Source organism: Cupressus sempervirens, chromosome 7 (assembly GCF_028749045.1).
Source record: "Cupressus sempervirens isolate cs-2001-9-10 chromosome 7, ASM2874904v1, whole genome shotgun sequence".
NCBI classification, from domain to species: Eukaryota; Viridiplantae; Streptophyta; class Pinopsida; order Cupressales; family Cupressaceae; genus Cupressus; species Cupressus sempervirens.
In genome coordinates this window covers 47,768,453-47,791,030 of record NC_143124.1, presented here as the reverse complement: position 1 = coordinate 47,791,030, position 22,578 = coordinate 47,768,453, and the positions used below count along the sequence as shown (strand labels likewise).

The window sequence follows — 22,578 nt, the reverse complement described above, 5'->3', positions numbered from 1 at the left end:
TTTGTAGAATTTGAAAAAGAACAAAATAAAGGCTTGGTGGTAAGCTAGTTATTTTTTTCCTTCTCTCTTCTTACAGATATTCCATACACAGTAGTCCATAAAAAGTAGTAACAAGTAAGAAAAATAGATACATTCCCTATTCCTAAAGTGATTAAGGATAGAGAAGGGGTACTAATAACACACTTTGATTCTATCCTCAATGGTTATATACCTCATGATCACGTAGTAGACCATGTCCCACAATTTATGAAGCTTTTCATGAGCCAATCCCTCATGCAAATAGACAAGAACTTTGTAAGATAAAAAACTATTCTGCAAACTCATCTCATATGCACCCCTAGGTTGCTTTCTCTAGGATTTTCCTTCAATTACTAGACATGTTTCATTAGTGATCAAATATTTCATAACTTCAAAGGAAATTCCATCAATGCTCACCAATCAATTCTTCCAAGAATCAGGCAAGAGCCTATAAGACAATGGTAAATTGTGAGCCTCTTATCAGAGAGGTCTTGGGTTCAACTCTACACAAGTTTGATAATTAATAGTAAATCACATAATAATAATGAATATTGGCTTCGGCCTCTTACTGATCAAAAAGAAAAAAGAAAAAAACTTCCAAGAATTAACAAATTGCCATGTCACCTTCTCATCATGGCCTTCAATACTATCTTCCAAGAATTAACAAATTGCCATGTCACCTTCTCATCATGACCTTCAATACTCTCCATAAAAGAAATGAGCCCACCTTCTTTTAAATATGTCCACATTTCCTTTTCATTCCTAACGTTCTCTTCAATTCTTGGTGACTTGATTCTAGCATTAGAATTCCCCATTGGCTTCTTTCTCACATAGATCCACAACTAGATCCTCCTCACCTTTTAGTTCCAAAGACATACTACCCACCAACTACAAAAATTTAGTGAAGGGCTAAGATTTTCCTCTCTTGTTAGTTCAACTTACAACATTGAAGACCTATAATGTTTTGAATACACTTCGTGCATTACATTTAAAATGCAATTCCTCTTTCACCACTTCAATTGTGGAACTAATTTTCTAACTGTCCCGTGAGTAAACAAATCAGCGCGTGATAGTTTGAATGGACAAATATATGATGGTGAAACTATGGGTCAAACATCAGTTCCCTACACTAAATGCATTTGTATTCTGTTGTATAAGCCTGAGAATATTGAAGCTCAAATTGCAGGTCCTACCAATGAGCCTCATCGTAGTTGGTCCCACATTCATTCCATTGAAAGAGGACTACTACTAGGGTGTGTGGAGCTAGGTTTTATTCTCTCTCCTTTGCCGATAGACATCGTAATTTTTTTATAGCAACTCGTAATTCCAAATGTTGATTTTTTTCATGGTCCAAAGGAGTTATGCAAGCAAAACTTGGCAGGAGAAGAGAATCACATATTGCAACAATATAATTATCCTTATCCTTGTGCTTTGCGACATCCTGCTTCAAATCCGAGGCTTAATTCTTTGAAGCCACTTCTTCTATTTGCACTTAATTCAATCATTTAAAACAGAAATATTACAGCTAGGAATGAAGGTTTTAACCATCCAGGATGTAGTAATCACTGACGGTTATTTTGCACCCAGATTATAGATAGTAATTTTGTCCACTTTTGAATGGTTGTGTTAATTTTTCATAATTTCCACTTCTTTACAGGCTAGTGTTTGACGAGTTTTTGCCAGCGTAACACAAATTTAGAATTTTACTTGATAAGCAACATAATTTGTTCACCATCTCTATTTTCCTATAAATATTCATAGTATCCTCTTCCTTCCATAAACTATATGGAAGTAGAGTAGATTTTATGGCTGGATGGAAGGATAGGGCCTCCTGCATGCCTAACGATTATTCTTTGATCTTGACGGGTGCGGGTGGGGCGACCCTACCTTGCCCCTTCATTTCTAAGCGCCATTGTTTTGGGCCCCTACGGGGTCAAACTTCTATACCCTCATGGTAGTTCGGTCAAAATGGTGTGGGTCAGGGTGTGACCCAATACATGTATTGCTAGTGGTCGGATGTACCTGGCCCTCCTCCCTTATATTAAGATATTCTAATTTCTATCAAATTGAAAAATACCTAGAGTTAAAGATAACATTGTTCTAATACATAACCAAAGAAATAATGTGGTACCTATTTTATCTTTATAGATCGTGTCATTTTTTGGATAATGGTAAATTAGAAACTACCACTTATAAAATGAATTCAATATTAAAACTTAGACATATATTATCCTTATTGTTTATTAGCCTGGGTGCTTGGGTGTGAGCTAGAATAGATTGCAAGCCCTTGTCTCTCGGGCCTGGATCTACTGCTCCACCGATCCCATCGATTAATTAGTAGGACTTGGCTCTCTTTCTTGGGCAGGACAATCAATACTTGTTTTATTCAGTGATATAATGAATAGATTCAAGTTCTCTCTCTCTCTCTCTCTCTCTCTCTCTCTTTCTTTTCTTTATAAAGCATTTTATCCAATCCGGTGTTAAACAGATGGATAATGAGTTAAATATGAATTATGTCATTTGGATAATGAATTAAATATGAATTATGCTCTTGATAGATCTTAGAAAAGTCTCTCTATAAATAAAAGATTTGGATTTAGGGAGACAAACCTACTATTTATTTGAATAGAATTAGATATACAAATTTTTCATATGGAAGGAGATCATTATTACCTTTCCCATAAGTAAGATAATCAACTTAATTAGAGATCTTTGAATAAATTGCATTTTCTTTCTTATAAGGAAATTAAACAAGATTTAAATTCTCAGCTACATAACAATATTAGTTTGCATATGTTACCTATTGAATAATAATTAAATAATCACATTGCATTTGATCTTTCTTCTAGATGCTTGCATTTAATATTAAATCAGACTATATGGAGACATATCACTACAAAAAAGCTTCAAATATGAATTTAATTAGTTCAATGTTACATTTTAGAGATGTTGAAGGATAATAAGGAGTTATTGACTAATGATTATCTTTCTTTGTCACTTTAGATATGGGATGATTTCATGTTATTCTCATATGGCTATGCATATGCTTCAAATGTGAATTCTATTATATTGTGATTAATGCCAAAAGTAATTCCAACAAATTAGTTTCCTACTAGTAAAACTTCAAAAAAATACAATTTCTAGTTTTAAAGTACATTCTTTATGTTATAATGTACTTATAGAATATATATATACTCATATATAATCTTGAAAAGAAAGAAAAAATCTTCCTATTCAAGATTTAAAAAATATCATAGTGAAATAGATGTACATTCTAAATTACATATCCATTTAACCTCTTCCTTAATTTGTTAGATGGATAAGGCCTTCCTCACAAAGAAACCTCTATTGAATATTCAATTGTCCATGTAATTTCACCTTGCAAACAAGCTAGCCAATGTTTATTGATTAATAACTATAAGGATAAGGTGTTAACAGAGTAAGACATGCCAAGAATGGTATCATTGGTCATTGTCTTCACATTGAAATCTAAATGCAATTGGAAAAGGCCTAATTCCAAAAGTGACTTTGATAAATAGGTTTCTCTACTCATAAAATACAATAAAAATAAGTTCTAATTTAAATACTTACTTTATTTATGTTATAATTTACTTTATGAAGACACATAATTGCCTCTAGATATTTAATTCAATTATTTTTAGAAAATAGATACAATCCATACACTGAAATGAATTGTATTGATACATGCACACATTTTATTCCACATACCTATTTTGCATATGCTTTGATTTGTTAGTTAGAGAACACTTTACTCACAAGTAACTTTTATCCACAATTTTTCATCCACAAGTCAATTTTCAACTGCCATTAGAAATCAGTTTTTCCATTCTACCAAATTTATACACCATTATGACCTCATCCCTTATAATATTGAAATTACTAAAATAGACTTTTCGAAAACCTTTCACCATCACCAAAAGTCCAAAAGTCCATTAACCTAATAAATATAGGTATACTAATAGTAAACCACGTGCCTACGAAATTTGACCAAATTTGTACGACCGTAGTCAGAAAATCGAAATGTGGTATTTCACCAATACAAAATATTAGAACATTAAGCGATTATCTTTGACAGCTGTGCGCTCAGCCTGACTTCTACAAAAATAAACAAATTTAAGAGGAGTCGCGGTAAGAGAACGTGACTGACCAAGTCCAATAAAAGAAAGATTCCAAAGTACCAATCCATTCTTTTTTTCAAAATTCACTGTCAGCTCGGGAGTGCTAATTGGGAAATGTCTAATATGTCAAGCTAAAAATTGAAAATTTCTCAAAAAAAATTAAAAACTCGATAAATAAAGGGACATTTTGGCCAAATAATGTTACTCTCCATCAATGAAACCCAAGTCTCTCACACCTAGTAAATTGCAGACTGTCTCATCTGTAATATTTAATCTTTTAAGGCCGGCTCTTCCAAATCTTATTTCAAGGACAATTGCGACTCCGGAATCATGTCTACAGAAAGGATTGCGTCTACGATATTGCAAAGGTAATCATTATTTTTCTCCTTTCCCTTTTTGCTTCTAAGTTCCTTTATTAGGGTTTCAGCGCTGTAATGTTCTCAATTTCTTGATAACGCAGTCAGTGTGTAATAGGAAATTTCAGCAGTGACAAGTAGTGTTTGTGAAATATAACAGGCTGCAAGGCAAGGTTGCTGTAATCACAGGAGGATCAGGAGGAATCGGTGAAGCTACCGTTAGACTGTTTGCCAATCATGGAGCCGAAGTCATAATTGCAGACGTTGCAGAAGAAGCGGGTCAAAAAGTTGCGGAATCACTTTCTCCCTCGGCAACATATATCAACTGCGACGTAAGCAAGGAGAAAGATGTAAGCGCGGTTGTGGATTTGGCAATGGAAAAGCACGGAAAGTTGGACATAATGTTTAATAATGCAGGAATGACCAATATCCAGAAGGGGACCGTTGCAGAATACGAGATGGAGGGATACGAGCGAGTGATGAATATCAATGCAAAAGGCGTACTGCACGGCATCAAGCACGCTGCCCGCGTTATGATCCCAAATAAAAAGGGCAGCATAATTTGTACAGCCAGTATTGCAGGCGTAATGGGAGGAGTTGGAACTTACTCATACACGGCCTCCAAACATGCAGTTATTGGTTTGACTAAAAATGGTGCAGTCGAGCTGGGGAAATATGGAATCAGAGTGAATTGCATTTCTCCTTCTGGTGTTCCCACAGATTTTGTAAGTGGGTACATTGGAAGGGTCCTTTCCGAAGAGGAGAAGGCTCAGAGGGCAGCGTCACGTTACAGCAGGGCAAATCTAAAGGAAGCTGCGCTTGGAGTAGAGGACATTGCAGAGGCTGCTTTGTATCTGGCGAGTGAGGAATCAAAATATGTAAGCGGCCAGAATATTGTGGTAGATGGGGGAATATCAATTACAAACAACGACTGGGCACTGTACCGGTGATCGGGATTTGTAATGGGGTAATTATCCGTGAACAGGGTAGGCAGTGGAATGGGGTCGGAACGTATTTGGTTTCATTTTCATAATTTGTAGTTTGCAACTATTGGCTGACAAATGGTTTTTTCTATAATACTTTAGTTTATATTGTAATTGCCATTCGATGGTTTATCACATTCATGAAGTCTCCTCAATTGATTATTATATGAAATAAGTTTCCTTTCGTATCAGGTTTAGTTTATTTGGAATTGCCACGTGGTGGAGAGAATTTTGAAATAGATTTGCTTTCCCATTACTTGTGGTGCGTATATATATGCATGATCTAAGCAGTTGTATTTTCAGAAAATTGTAGTTATAATTATATAGAGATGTTTATTCAGCAATCAGAAACCTAAATTCTCACGGAATGACTAAGGTGGTCTTTTGGGAGCTACCTCTTGTTGATAAAATCTGATTTTCTAATGGCTGGTAGATTGTGGCTAATTATATAACTTTTTTATTTATGAATAAATCTTTTTGTTATCAATTATAATATTAAAATTACATCTTCACAAAAAAAAAGTATGGGGGCACAAAGATCAACTCACAAGAGTTCACACAATCTAATAACTATTCATAAAAAATAAGAAAACCAATCTAAACTGCTCTCAAGCAACCAAAGCAATGCCTATCAAGGGAGGAGGATCATGGCAATCATTCGAACCCCAAACATCAGTGGGGTTAGTGGGTGACTCAGTGGGAGCCCACTCATCCTGAGCAACAACATTTTTATCTCTCTCCCCCTCTTCCGTGGGAGGCTAAATCATCAAATTCAAGCGGGTGAATGACCACTTTAGATCCCTACTCAAGGAGGGCCAACCAAAATATATGTTGAGAATTTAACAGATTTAGATCAAAATGTGTATTTTTCTTATGCAGTGTGAATTTAATGTATTGGTTAGTATAAATTGTTATATACACATGATGTTTAATATTTATATGTCACAATATTGTAATAGGTAGTTATCATCTCAAATTTGGATATCAAACAATAATTAGAATAATTAGCAAAAAGTTAAATATAATCTTAGTTGCAAGTCATTCTAGAAGATATTTGCAAGTATAAATGGAAATTGTTATTCTAATAACAATGGACCTTTTAAGAATATTGTTGGTATTAAAATCTTGATTAGTTTACGTGCTCTATTTTGCCTCTATTTCAATTTCTACCCTATTAAACTAGCTTATGGAAACAAAATTATCCTGAAAGTGATTGTCAATTAAATATAAATTTTATTTGATTATTCTTTATGGTTTTTAATTGATTTCTAGTTTGATACATAATGAGTTAATAGATCAATTTGAGATGAAAAATTAGTAATTATAATATGGTGAACCAGGTTATATTCTTAGAGGTAGTCCTAAATAAAAAATAAATGAATGTTTGATTTAGTTTAGAGTAGATGTTCTTCTTGCACTAAATTAATTAAATAATTATAAAGATTAGTTTATATTATGGGTAGGGTTAATTTATATTGTACAATTGTTAGTCCCTCCTTTTAGATAGAGACTTATGTTTTCAAGACATCACTCAATAAGACTTTATCTTAAGTCTGTAGATTTTTTTTATTACTCTTGTATTATTCTATTTTTATTTCTATTTTGTGAATAGTTGTTCTCAATATTTGTAGTGATTTTTTTTCCTTTGTGATGTTAAAAACTTGTTCATTATAACTGTTTTACTAACATCATGAATGAGTTATTGTAATATCTCTACACATTAGTAAGTGACAAATTTATTGTAAGCCAGGTGCCTTCGCTAATAGGAATCAATAACAGGAACCGATTGTTAATTCCCAATTGTTATCATTCTCAACTGTTATCATTCTCCTTAAATTATGTTTCTTCCTTCTTTAGACACAGAGAACAACCTTTAATAAACTGGTTTGGGTAGGAGAAAGAGAGCGGTGAAGGTTAAGTTTAGAAAAGAGGCTCCTAAACCTGGGAAAGGGGGAGGAAGAGTAATTAATCAAACCTATATTGATGGCATACTAGTTTTTTGTTTTATTACATATTTAAATCTCATACCATTCACAGTATGGAGCTCCATGTGTTCATCTCCCTCTAATGACCAATGACCTCTGTCACTACCCTTTCTTAAATTGAACTTATCACTCCAATGCTTGGTTTGAAAAGTCCCCACAGGTGGATTTTCACAAGTTGTTACAACTATTTGTTAGTAATGTACTCAATGTAGGTGTTGATCCAGTTAATATCAATTTTAGTTGGTACCTAACTATTTTTCGAGATATCTTATTCAATGCAGATTTATGGTTTCTGGTTTTAGTGTGCCGTCTGGCTAAAAGCTCTCATAAACTAATGGGATCCTTTTTATCTGTCTTCTATGCACAAAAGATTTTAAAGATTTTCGTAAATACCTATGCTTATTAGATTCTCATAAATACCTATGCATAGGAAAAGACAAGGGGATATGATCAAAATCTGGTGAAATGTTTTTCATATTTTTTTAACAGACCTACTCAAGCAACAGACTAAAGTACAAACATAAAATTCTAATTTTATCAATTTATCAGGACGGTAAATTCTAAAATTCTAATTCTGAATCTAATTTATCAGGACGGTAAAATTCTCTTAAACATAAAATGTACGAACATTGCAAAATTACAATGTTGTACCAAATTGTTCAAGAAATGAACCGAACAGTCGTGTAACTCAACCTTATCTATAACTGCCACCATAAGAATACGTGTTATGACCATGTGACTGTACTTGTTTCTCTGGGCTTTGACTGGTGAAAGTTCAAACAATTTTTTTGTTCGAATTCGAACTTTGTCTGTTAGGGTTACTTTGTTTGGTCTTGTAGCGTGTTTGTGACATTGTAGTGTTCTGTAGGATTCTTTTAGGGTCCATTTTGTTCCTGGAATTTAAAAAGTTCGAATTTGTACAAATCTTGGTTTAGCCAAATCAAGGTTTTGGAGTTGAAGGGAAATTTCAAAAAGTAGTCCAATCTATTGTTTTTACACTTCTTAAAAAACAAAACCAGGTTTTGATTTTCAATTCCTACTTTTTTTAAGAAGTCACAAAACCTGGTTTTAAGGCAAAATTGGAAGTCACGTATGCTAATTCCATTTTGCAAATTTTGAAACAAACGCACAAATTTTCAAATCGAGTTTTGAAAAATCCAATTCCTGTCATCTTCTAGGCACCAAACGGACCCTTACTATATGCTAATATTATTGGGGACATTTTCCATTCACTCATTATGAGAGTGCATTTTTTAGCTTTATAAGTGACTTCAAAAATCTTATTTATTTTTCAATGGTAGGATATATACTTTTCAATGACAGGTATTAGAATTTTATTATTGGCTCTCCTGGATAACTTGGGTTTCCATGATCCCCTGAGGGGTTGCTTAATATTTTTTGATTAATAGTTGTTGATTTTGGCTTGAGTCATATGAACTTTCGCAGGTGATCTTGCATCCGGGCTCTTTTTTTTAATTGTAACTAGTATATTAGTTATTAATAGAAAAAGACTATTCATTAAAAAAACTTTTTAATTAAATTAATTGATCAGATTATAATTTTGAAATAAACAAGAGGTCTAGAAGAGCTTGAGTCCTTGCCTAATGCAAACTTGAAGAAAGAAAGATAAGAGGGTTGACATATGAATTTATATTTAAGTTACACTTGTGGCACTTGTGGTCATCCTCCATGTGAGTAGAACACATTGAAGCCCTCAACTACTATTAATTTCTAGTCCCTTTCTATTAATTTATATGTTCATTTATGAATCAATACATCTAGGGAATCAATACTACTAGTGAACCAATATCAAACATATATATAATTAAGGAATCTTATCAAATTAAAGTTTCTTATAGCAATATGGGAATGAGAACAACATTTTATTACAACTTCTATTATTGTTTGAATAAAATAGTGAATACATTAGCGTCCTAAGATTCTAAATGAAAATTATTAATTTGAATGATAATGATTTTTTTTTTTCCAATTATAAAGTGTAAAATGATTATTGTAATGTTTGAAGATATATTATGTTTTAGTGTTTTATTTTTATAATTTAATAATAATTAAATAAAAAATAGTTTATTTTAAAATTCTAAAATGAATATTATAATATTCAAATTAAATATATAAAATACTTTTATGTATTTAAAATAGAAATTAAAAATAATAATAAAATATCAATACTCATCATTATTGCCTCATTCATAAAATTAAATATTGAAATGTAAACCAACAAAATAATATTAAAAATACTCTCCTCCAAAGTTACTTCTTAAAATTCAACATGCAACTTTAAATGAAACCAAAAAAATATATAAAAAGAATACAATTCGTGTGGCAACAATTTAAATTATTTTAATCTGTAAATAAATGCCACCGCCTTTAATGTTGCCACTATCTCAGTATCAGAATTTATTTAAAAAATCGCACCTTTGAAATCTTCGAATACACCATTAGTTTCTCTTGCCATAAATTAAGTAGGCAGCGACTGATAAATTTCAATTCAAATGTTTGTTATTTTCTTATTTTAGAATTTTCCAATATTTATATTGAATGGTGCTAAATTTCGTAAGAAACAATTTGCTTGGATCTTGTCTTGTCAGATTAGACTTCCCCAAAGCATAGATAAAACAATTGCTTCTACAAAATTCACACCTACATTAACCCATGACAAATATTTACAATGCTGAAATGTCTTGTAGCACAGATAAAATACTGACTGTTTACCCCAGATTAAATATTGAAAGATAATCTTTCACAATCATTGTACGCTGACACCGGACTGTGAGAGAGTAAAGAATCCAATCTTATCACTTGTACACACCCCAATCATGGTTCACAACGCTTGTCCCACCATCAACCACGAGATTATGCCCGCTCACATACTTTGATTCCTCTCCCGCTAAATACAAGACCGCCTCTGCAATGTCCTCAACCCTAAGTGCGGCCCCCTTCAAGTTCCCCACGCTGTCGCAGAACGCCTCCAGTGTGGCCTTATCTTCAACCCCCGCGTACTTCATTGCAAAACCAGTTGCAATCCCTGAAGGAGAAACACTATTCACTCTGATCCCATCTTTCCCCAGCTCGGCCGCCCCATTTTTAGTTAACCCTAAAATCGCATGCTTTGAGGCCGTGTACGCATAAGGAGCCATTCCTCCCAAAGTTCCCGCAACACTAGCCGTGGATATTATGCAGCCCCTTTTGTTGGGAATCATAACGCGAGCAGCGTGCTTAATGCCGTGCATTACCCCTTTTACATTGGTATTCATCACTCGCTCGAACTCCTTCATATCATATTCTTGCACCCTCACTTTTTGCAAGTCGGCTGTTCCGGCATTATTGAACATTATGTCAAGTTGTCCGTGCTTTTCAATGGCCAAATCCACGGCCGCGCTTACATCCTTCTCTTTGCTGACGTCACAGTGGATGTATGTCGCCCATGGAGAAAGAGATTGGGCCGTGTCTTTTCCCGCATCGTCTGCAATGTCTGCAATTATTACTTTGGCGCCATGTTTTGTGAAGAGCCGAGCAGTTGCTTCTCCGATTCCCGCTGCTCCTCCTGTGATTACAGCAACCTTGCCCTCTAATCTGTGATTGAAAAGGACTGCGGTTTATTAGATCAACAAAGAAATCTTCTGCAGAAACCATTTCTGATATGAAAAATACCCTTCTCCGTAGATTAAATGGCTAAAAGGACAACAAGACCATAGTTAACATAGAATTTCAACAATATGACGATTTCATGTTAAAATCTTGAAAAATGAACGAACGAGGGGAAGCTAAGTTACCTCTTCTGTGCAACTGTTACTGCATCCTCTGTAGACATTGTTCTCCGCTGCAGATTATTAAGAGCGAGATTTACAAGATAGGAAATACGATTGTGCAGAGGAAGTTTTAGAGGAGAGGGTTTACAGGACTGAAAAGAATATTATAACAGAGGAAATCGTCTTATCCCATTTCTTAAAGATTTGGAGAATCAGCCACGTGTCTTGATAATTCCGCCGACCGAGAATGAGACTTGACAGCCACCCTAAGGTCACATGTGATGACCATGTGATTGTACTTGTTTCTATTGGCTTTGACTTTAAATACAAAGAAATTTTTGTTCGAAACTACCCACCAGTTTTACAAGGCTTGCTCCGTCAGGGTTACACTGTTTGGTCTTGCTGTGGGCATGTGTCATTGTAGTGTTTCTATAGGATTCTATTAATGTATGCTTATATTATTTGTGGTCATTTTACATTCGCTGATTGGGAGGGTGCACTTCTTAGCTTTATATATGGCCTCAACTTTTCCATCTTGTCTGGTGCTAGGCATTAATCAAACTCAAAGCTTGATGACAACTATAAATAGTTCTTGTGTTCTTATGCATTCAAGTAAGGTAAGGTAAAGTAAGGTTCCTAATAAGTATTCAAGCGAAAAACTTTCGAGGTCTTATATGAGATAAGGTACCTAATGAGTACCTAGTTTAAGGGAAAAAAATATTGAGATCTTTTATGACGTAAGGTACCTAATTTTCTTATGTATATGTACTTTCTAGAGTGTCATCAGGCATATAAAGAATATTACTAGGATTGATCCTTTTATGGATAATATTCATGAAATTTATTTTCACTCTAAGTTGACAAAGCCTATGTTTCTTATATTCTCTCCTTTACTACCATCCAAGAAAGTTATCAAGGTAACTTTTTTATTTGAAGTCAATCATGTTGAGGTTGTTCTTCACCAATTATCAATGATGTTCTCCCTCTTCCCACTTTGTGTTTTAGCCATGAACTTGTGACCTTTTCATAAGTCAATTTGTATCCACATTTGAATTGAAATCTTAAGCTTATGCTTCCCATGTTGGAACTTTTTCACTGATATAGATTTCTTGAAAGGCATCTTCATTTGTGTAGAGATGTTGACACTAGCCTTTCTAGTCAACTCATGGAGTCAATACACTTCCACAGTGGTAAAGTACATTACTCTTAACATATCTAGTTTATCTATCTCCCTGATAATTTCTATCAACATGAACTATTAAACCACACAATTTAAGGATTTGTTATTGGATTCACATTGGCCTGTGATAGAGCATGAATAGTTTTTGTACATGATACATTCCTTTTTCAATATGCACACTTGTATATTGCTGCATTTTATAATTGTGCACATTCTCATGAATATAATATCAGGCATATTCACATGCAAATTCAACACATACTTGAACATGGATGCTTCATCTATCTTGAATCTAATTTGGCTTCCTAACTCTCCTTGTTGTTTTCCCTTTTCAAGGGCTATTTCTTTCTATAAAAGTAATTAATTTGTGCATTTTGTTTCACCTTATTGTATCCTAATTTATTTATGTGGAACTGATATAAAATTTTCATGTTATATAAAATAAATTATCCTAGTTTTTTTTCTCCTTGTGACAAGTGGGGTGCTCATAGAGGACTCTTGGATTAATCAACATCAAATCGTACATTACATCAATTTTTATTTTATTTTATTACTTATTGTAATCTCATAAATCACAACCCTATGCAATGTCTTGCATGCCTTGGCCTCATTTTATGACGTATGAGCTCACATGCTCAATCTTGAACATTTTATCCATCCTATTCTAGCTAAACATTAGGCATCACCAAAATATGTTGGATCTCAATTTCTCATTCCTACCATTTTTTAGAGGAGTTTATCACATAGGACATTGTAACTGTGATTTAAAAAAGGGCCAAAGAATAGTTTTTGAGATTGGTAACATCGATTTAATAACAACTTATTTCAAAACTACAAACCCTAAATAATAGTGATAGGTATACAAGAAACCTTAACACCCCCCTCCATTCATTTATATCTATCCAAACATATATCAATTGATATCTTATGCATTCATACCCTACAAAGTTCATGAAATTTTGCATAAAACATTTAAGGTGTTCTTCTTCATACCTATCACATTTATTAGTTTATACATAACATACAAATTAGATATGAAAAAATTCTAGCAATAGATCTATTAAAAATATACAGAACTATTTTGCTTTAGGGTTTGCTACTCAGTGGTGCAAAACCCTTTGCTACAGGCAAATCCTCCCTTCCCTGTCCTACTTGGTTTGGGCAATATGAATGGAAATGGGTTCAGCATTGGGAAGTCTTTCATCTCTTGGGCATCCCTTTTTCCTTCCAAGCCACTACAATAGAGCTTTGGAATGTGGTTCTTGCCAGAATAGAGAAAAAGCTGGAGTATTGGATCACCAAACCTCTCTCACTTGTGGGAAAATTCCAGATTTGCTCCAAAGTGTTGGCTGGCACCCATGTATACTATTCCTCCTGTTGGGCTCCTTCAAAGGCCTCTTACCTCAAACTCAAGCACCTATTATGTGACTTCCTCTAGGCATCAGACGTTTCTCACTAGGGCTTTCATAGAGCCACCTAGGATTTTTGTTGTCTTCCCAAAGAGTCTGGTGGCCTAGGCTTGTTGTCCACCCAGAAGAAAGGTACTGCTTTATGTGCCAAATGGGTGATTCAAGCTCTTTTTGGCAATGAAGCCTAGAATATTTTTTTGAGACATTGCATTTCTTTAGGCTTTTGAGTTCATCGGCCAACCTAGAAGGGGATTTGGTTTCAGACCCTTCTTGTCTCCATTGAACCTATCTAGATGTAGGGTACTTTTGTTACCAAGAGTATTTAGAAAGCTTGGGAAGTATTTAAGCCCTGGCTTCCTTGGGTTGGCATTGGGTTCAAAGATGGGCTCTCCATGAACCAACACAATCTCTAGTGGTCACCATTATTTTCTATCCAAGGTGTTTCCTTGGCTAAGGGGCATAGGGCTAGTGCTCTGGATTTTTTTAAACATGGCATAAGGACCCCTAAAGATCTTTTCTCCAGAGTCACTATGAGCTTATAGTCATGGGAGGACATGAAAATGCAATTCTGGCTCACTGGTCCAGATCATTAGACTTTTGATCTTCTAGTTTTTGTAGTGCCTCCACATTTCTTACATAAAGTGGGCATTCAGTCCTCTTGCCCTTGGTGGAAAGACTAGAAGTGGTATCTAGACACCCCGATAACCAGCTATAAGCCTCACTGGGTTACCAATGGCTAGTTCCTCATATTCCCATTGTTGATGTTCTCAACCAACACCAACATTTGCAATCTTCTCACCATACTTGGAGTCATAGGTTCTCCACTATGTGGCATTCCATTACTGAACCCAAAATTTCACATTTTTCCTGGTGTATTCATTTCCAGGGCTTTCCTTTGGGCCCCTGGCTATGACACCTATGAGTTCCTGACCCCTGTTGCCCTTTTTGTGGTCAACCAAAGACTTTTTTGCACTTTGTTTGGTTGTATAGATGGGCTTAATGTTATTGGTGATGGATCCGTGATCTCTTTTGCCCCTTCCGCCCATAACCTTTTTTTTGGCATATGATTGTTCTAGGTGATAATACTCAAATACCCTTCAAGTACACCTAGATATGGCATGCTTTCAGATTAGAGATCTTATTTACCATTTGGAAAGATTGCAATTGAGTTAAATTTATGCTAACAACACACTTGAGATTAATGTGGCTATGTATGTTAAAGCATGTATTTATAACAATGTCATGTTGTAGATTCAAGTACAAAAAGATAAAGTGGCCTTGGAGGTGGCTCGCCTACAGGAGCTTTTGGCTCATTAGGGAAATGCCCTTTATATGGTAGCTTATGTTCCACCATATTTGGCCTTTGATGATTGTACTCCTCCTCGGGGTTGTCATTAAAGATGTAGTGGTTATGCTCATCACTCGCACCTACCTCTCTTTTAGCCACACCACTCTCCTAGTAGTGGTGCCTTTGGTTGGTGCTGCTCTTCTGGAGGTTCTAGAGGTCGGCACTACTCTACCTCGCCACCTCGGAGGTCTAGTTTGGGGTAGTCCCCAATGGCTCCTCCTACTACTAGTTGGCCCTCTGCACACTCAAACCCCATGTGGGTGTTTCCCTGACTGGTCTTAGCCATTTCTCCTCCTAGGCCTAAGTGAGAGAAAGATGAAGATAATGCTACTACTATTGATGATGGATGGGCTCCCCCTGAATTTTTTGCTCACCCCACCCTTGGGTGGGGCTCTAATGGTAAGGATCCTCCTCCCTTTGCTGGCATTGCACTTGCAGCTTAAGGATTTCTATGTTTTCTAATGTTTTCTAAAAGTTTTTTTAATGAATAGTTGATTTGCAATCCGTGGTCGTATGAACTCGCAAGGTGATCCTATTTCCCTTGGCCCTTTTTTTTTGTGAATATGCAACTTTACTATATTCTTTTAATATAAGGAAGGGACTATTCATCAAAAAATATATATAGAAAGGACCTTTCTACTAAGATTTGAGGTAAATATGAAGGACAATGGTGACTAGAAAAAACCATCCTAAACTGCCTTGGTAAAGGTTCAAAAATTATTTAGATCAATCAAATGGGGTTTTCTAGGTCTTTAAATTTTCAATTTTAATAAATTTTCATGCCTCTATAGGTTCGATTGATGGGATTTTTTGCATGTCAAACTCTGGTTTGAGAAACTTAAGAAAACAAATATTTTTTTCTAAATAGATTGCTCCACTTTGAAAGTAATTTAAAAAGAACAAGATCTAGCTTTCTAGTTTGAATGTACAAGCTAGTGAGCTATATTTTCTTTCATTATATTTTGGTGAAACTAACATGCCACACTCTTTCATATTTATAATTTTTATTTCAAGTCTTAATTGGATGGATTTAATTTTTCGTGATGGAACTCACCAATAATTTTTGGTTTTCTATTTCATATTTTATTGCATAGCTTCATTTTTTCATTTATTAAAATTATGTGCTAGATAATGGTGCGCCATCTTCCAATGGGTGCACTTCATTTGAGACCTTTTAGCTCTCCTTAGTATGGTTTTATTTCTTTTCTTCCTTCTTTCTTCCATCTCATGCTTCTTCATCCTCTCTCACCTTCTAGTTTGATCTACACATCCATATGGACATTTTTGATGACTGATCTCTCCCTTCTTTAGGACTAGGTCAACGTAGTATAGTCAAGGTTGATCTCAGGTTGACGTAGTCAAGGTCAAGCTCGACCAAGTTGAACTTGTTCATAGTGATTGCAAGGTTGAGGGCCTAAAAGACCTTAAGGTTTCGAATTTATTTATTTTGTTCCCTAGTCCGTCTCAATTATTTTCCTTTCTAAAAACTAGCATATAAGGAGGCTTGGGGGATTCATTTTTACATCATGCATTTGCAAGACATCCATGTTGGTAAATAGATTATTCCTTTTTTTTTTAACTCTTTAAATACCCAATATGTGTGAACAATCACTGATTACAACAGTTGGGAAATAGTAACTAAAAAACTAATTTCCCTCCAATTTTGTGGGTATAGCTCCCTTGAGTTTGTGATTTGCAATGAATATGTTTGTTTCTAATTCTAAAATGGTGTTTTTTCTTAACTAGAGAATAGGAGAGGAAAACCAAGTTAGGCCTAGACAAGAGCTAACTTAGGCTAGAATATGGGTCATAATACCAACCAAATCTTTGAATCCACACATCTTATGAACCCACAAAATTTGGTGATGCAATAATTTATATTTGTATGAATAAAATGCTTATACAGAATGATTTTAACTTTAAAGCTTAAGAAAATAACCTAATAAATAATACCAGAAAAAGTCTCTTTTAACCTCCAACTATACTATTGTTATCGTCAACTTATTGTATTAAAACAAGGAAACAAATATATGCTTGTTCATTAGCCTAATTCAACTTAAATAGACATTTCTATCTAAGACATGCAATGGAATAGTAAATAATTGATACAAAACACATTCAAGGTGTCTCTGCAATCTGAAGATTTGACACCAAAATTTAGTTGACCCTTTCATTAATTTTCAATTGAGTACATATAGAATTTCATGATGCATTGTTAGAAAAAGAAATTGAATCGATTCATCTACTTCTCAAAAATAAAAAATGGAAAGAAGCCAATTATCAATTACAATTCCACATCAAAATATGAAAGAGTAGGAGAAATATCATTTCACTTTCTTTCCCTTTACCAGTTTTTCCTTATAGGCATTGGAAACAATGATGATTGGAATGAGCTCCTCATGTCTACTTACATGGATGTTAGTGTATCTAATAAGCCACTTGGAGTGTTCTCTAGCCAAGTCTTTGATTGCACTCAACCATTCCTACATTTCTTCTATTGCTACGTGTATGCATCCATTGAGCCGTTGGAGATATGACACTCTATCGTGATGGATAGGAAATCTCTTTGTTAATTTATCTAAGTAACTGGAGAAATCCTTTTACATAACATTGACTCCTACTACTAATTTTCCTTGTCCACTTGATTGGCATACAACAACTCATAATTCTTATCTTGATCCTCTTTAACTTTTTCTTCTATCTTTTGTAGTCCTTCTGTTGAAGAGATCATGTCGGCTTTGAATTGTATGCCTTGTTTCCATCTTAAAAAAGGCTTGTGTCCTTTCTATAAAATCTTGGCTTCAAATTCTTTTTTGGCCTTCATTTGGAGGATCATATGTAGGAGAGAGATGCAATCTTCACATTTTACCTTTTTCATTGATAGAGTTTCCTAGTTAGCTAGTAGGTTATCCTTTTCTATGCTTTTCACTCCAACTTCTACCAATTTGCCCAAAAAATTTGTCCTCTTGTACTAATAGATAATGACTTGAATATCTACAATTTTTGGATGACTAGTAAGTGGTATCCCTGAAATGCTTTCTAATGGGGTACCTAATTGCCTGATGAAACATTTGAGCTCATGGATCTCTGCCTTCAACCTAACCTAGGCAAGCTTGAGGTCTTCAAGTTCTTTATCTATCACTTTGGTAGTTTATTTCTATAATCCAAACTTGGTATCATGCCTAACCTCTCCTAGATCAAGAGTCTGCAATTTGAAGTTAGTTGTAGTTAGGTCTTTGATCCTGCTTTCTTTGGTGGGCTTGACGATCTCCATAGTTAGGTGTCCCATGTCTGGATTTTGGCCAAGGATAAATAGAGTCTTTGGCTTCTTCACTTTTCTTAATGTCAACCCAGAGTAGATAGCTAGAGATAGAGTCTCCTTATTCAAAGCCCCATGTTCTATTCTCTTCCTCTTCCTGTCCAAAACATTTTTGAGCCATAACTTGGTGCCAATCACTTTGAATGTTGTTCCTAGTGTATGCACACTGAACATCTTCCTCTTAATAGGAGTCAAGACCTTCAAAGATGAGGAGAAAGGATTTACTAGAGCAGGGGAAATGCGTTTTGAAGCCTTATTAATTTTCTCTACTTCAGATGTTTTCTTAACCACTTCATCTAATTCACTAGACTCACTTTTACTATTCCTACCATCTCCAAGGTCAACTACTTGTATTTGAGGACAACTTGGTAAGAGTAGTGTTGCACATATAGATGGGATTGGGCTGCTTTGGGATTGTAGAGCCACTGGAATTGTACTTTATTTTGGTTTTGCAATCTTCTTTTTAGCTTCTTCCTTTGTCTCAATCACAAGTATTGAACTATCCTAACAGGTTTTGTCTAGAGGACTATTTTTGTTACGAAGTTGATCACCTCCACCTACTAGTTGAGTTGGGCCTTTGGTGAGTGATAGAGTTGTGCCCAAAGTGCCACTAGGGGAAGATGATGTTGTAGCTATGTCTAGGGTGGACTGGGTGGACACAAATTTACTTCTCTTCTTCCATGTTGTAGTTCACTTGACCCACTTCTTGGTACTCTTATAGATTCTTTCCATCATCATGTCTAGGTCATCTACAACCTCTCCAATTGGTTCAGAGCTTATGTGGGTATTCATTAACTTGGTCAAGGAAGTTGTGTTTTAGATATCTTGAACATCATCTTCAACCACCTCCATATCTAAGTTTTCTTTTTATAGCTTAATTTAATATACTCTCAATCTTGTGAAAGCATGATCATGACTTCAAATTCATCTTTCCAATTGGTCCAATAGTCTTCAATCGTGCTGACATACTTTATTAGATTCCCAATTTGAAGGATGTCTTTAGCATATCTATTGGGGTTGAACATAGGACTCAAGACCTTGGACATATCTAGCTTGTACTTCTTCTAAAAAATATTTATCATATTCTTAGCATCAGATAGGTGTCACAACTAAATGCTCCAATATTCATGGGGAACTCATAGTCTTTCTTCTTCAAACTCTCACTTAGGACATTCACCTGCAGATCTTGTTGGATGATCTTGACCAAAACTATCATATAATTTGGATATATTGACAACTTCAAATGAAAACCATTGAAGGCTACAAGACCTAGGTAAGTAAAAGATGAAAATTGGATAAAATAACAACCAAATTGACTAATGACAGCCATGGCTTTAGGGGAGAATCTCCTCTCTAGGAACCCTTGTAATTTCTGGAAAATTCTCATAGTAAACGTGTAATTCAATCTTACATATTTTGTGTAGTTATTCTACATTTGAAGGTAAGGATAGAATTCATATGACTTAACATCATCTAGGAAATCATCAAGACATGGGAGGCCATGCCATAATTATAAAGAAGCTAGCATATATATTAGTAAAGAGGACATATAAAAGAACTATAAAACTTGACCATTTGAAGGGCATGGGATAGAATCTCACTTTCCTATACCTAATTGATATATTGTGTATTCAAATATAAAACTTGAACCAAAAATAAATATTATTCAAGAAAATTTAGGGCTTTGGTTTCACCTTTCAATCTGTGCCGAAGAGGAAAAATGTTGATTATCTCTAGTTTGAGGTTGGATTTGAGCAAGGTTTTTGGGGACTTTTCTCTTATCACTTCGTGGCTTTGGGAATCATGTCCGCATGATCTCCTTCCTCTAGATCATCTTCTTCATTAAGAATTCTTAAATGACCATGCTCATAGTTTCATCAGAAAACTACTCCTGTTATAGAACATGAAGGGAATTCACCATTTTTTGTTTTCCAATCAAAATCAACATGGTGTCATCAGTTAGAACTATCTACCTTCTTTCTAGATTGTAATGGTGGACACACTCATAAACGAGCTCTAGGGATTGAAATGCAACTGGAAAACCAATGACTTCAACCAAACCACATCCCCGGATCTTCTTAGTGATAGGATGGATGCATTTAACCTTTACCCTCTTTTGGAAATCTGCCATATCATAGAAATGGATGGACACATATATGAAATCTTCTAGTTGAGACTTGATTCCAGTCAAACCATCAAAACCCACAAACTTAGTAGCCATAGCTTATTGATAGGATTTTGTATAAAAGATGAATAAGACAACAAACTTCTATAATTACTATTCAATTTACAAGTGCGAAGATTTACTTCTAAAAGGGGGTGAATTAGAAGTAACTAACTTTAACCTTTTCAAAAACCTTTTAGCTAAAAACATTTGTATGCATCTAATTCATCTAATAAACATGAAAGTAAAGACATGCACAAAAAATAGATAACACAAGATTTGGTATCCCAAAAACCCTCCAAAATGAGAAGGTAAAATTGGGTTGGGGATGACACCCATGAAGTATCACTACAACAATATGTAGCTGTTCAAGGTTACAAAGTTTGACCACTTCTAATGGTCTGTCTTGTAAAAGGCCTATCCTATTAAAGATTTTATAGCCTATTAAAAGTAACCTCGTTAAAGGATTTACAAACATTCACTTGGAATGCTACCCTGTTAAAGGATTTACAATCTTGTTAAGGATCTATAATGTGGCTATTAAACCTATATAGCTGTTAGGCCAACCTATCAACATAGGATTTCCATTCTTACAATACAATGGTTAGAAAATATAGAAGAATGTCTTGACCTGATGACTTGCAATTCTCAATTGTTGATTCCAAATCCTTGTTCAGCTCTATTAGCTCTGATCCTTGCTTGATCTGATATGTCACTCTTCAAAACTTTGATCCTCTATTCTTGATCAACTGAATTCTACAATGCTATTCTACTCTTTCTAAGTCTTTACACCCCTCTGAACTTTTCTATAATTCACCCATACACTTCTCATAGACACTCATACAATGGGGTATTGTCCTCTTTTTAAAGATTTTAAATACTTGGGGTTAGGTATTAATCTACGATCAATATTTACTCTTCATTTCCTACTCTATTCTTGCACTTTTCCTATTGGTTGCATGCCTTCTCGATTTTTCTTATTGGTTGCATGCTGATTACATAGGTAATGCAAAAGATTCAATCTTATCTTCAAGATTCTTTGAGATTCATCCTTAGTCAGCTCGAAAATGGTTTACATATAAGTTTGTGAAGATACAAACTCATATGTTGATTCTATGTTACTCGTCACTTACTATTTGCTAATGCTCAGCACATATAGGAATTCTTTCTCACTCAACTCCTATAGTAATTCTATTTCACTTGGCATCTATACTCTGCTCAGCACCTATAGTGACTCTGCACTTGAACTTCGTTTGACATCTATTTTATACTTGACATCATCTTGAGAATTGGTTAAGTGTGTTGACACTCAAATGTAAAAACCAATTTGAGACTAACAATCTCCCCTTTGAAATAAGGGGAAAAAGCACTTAACTAAACATTATGAATCTAATCTCTATGAGTATACTTCATATTCTATTTGGCATATATACAAAATTTCAAAAAACTTGTTCAAAATTTTGTATACCTCAAAAATTTGTAACTCCCCCTAAGCTGATGTGCCAATTCTTGTATCCAAAAACTCTTGTGCTGAATTTGTCTCATGCTAATGTGTCTGATACTCTTTGGCATGTCATTCTTTTGCATCTATTTTAGTGTACCCTATTTTTGCTTTGTTTGTACTCTATATCTACTCTCCCTTTGTTTCAAGTCTCCCTTTCACATCTTCTTGTAGTTTTGTGCATCATCTCCTCCTTTTGGATATTCTTTATTACCTCCATCAAAACATGTAGTATCTCCTTCATTCTTATTACATGCACACTATTTATATCTCCTCCTTTTTATTTACATAATGCATATCTCCCTATTTATTATCTCTCCTGCTTTCTTGACACTCATGTCAAAGGGTCCTAAAGATGAATATAATATGTAGCCAAAATTTTTTTATTAACCTCCATGATCATCTT

At 34.7% G+C, this 22,578-nt stretch overlaps 2 protein-coding genes across 2 annotated transcripts; one reads left to right on the top strand and one right to left on the bottom strand.

Moving 5' to 3' along the window:
* The first annotated feature begins 4,264 nt into the window (after nucleotides 1–4,264).
* On the top strand, nucleotides 4,265–5,687 carry LOC149545409 (short-chain dehydrogenase reductase 2a-like). Its single transcript, XM_089790642.1, has 2 exons — nucleotides 4,265–4,525; nucleotides 4,674–5,687. The coding sequence occupies exons 1-2, from the start codon at nucleotides 4,488–4,490 to the stop codon at nucleotides 5,461–5,463; spliced, it is 828 nt and encodes a 275-aa protein (XP_089646768.1). The 5' UTR covers nucleotides 4,265–4,487; the 3' UTR covers nucleotides 5,464–5,687.
* A 4,296-nt stretch (nucleotides 5,688–9,983) lies between these two features.
* LOC149545408 (secoisolariciresinol dehydrogenase-like) lies at nucleotides 9,984–11,408 on the bottom strand. The gene is made up of 2 exons (XM_089790640.1): nucleotides 11,276–11,408; nucleotides 9,984–11,075 (listed from the first exon to the last, which is right to left on the bottom strand). The coding sequence occupies exons 1-2, from the start codon at nucleotides 11,311–11,313 to the stop codon at nucleotides 10,298–10,300; spliced, it is 816 nt and encodes a 271-aa protein (XP_089646766.1). The 5' UTR covers nucleotides 11,314–11,408; the 3' UTR covers nucleotides 9,984–10,297.
* Between the last annotated feature and the right edge of the window lie 11,170 nt (nucleotides 11,409–22,578).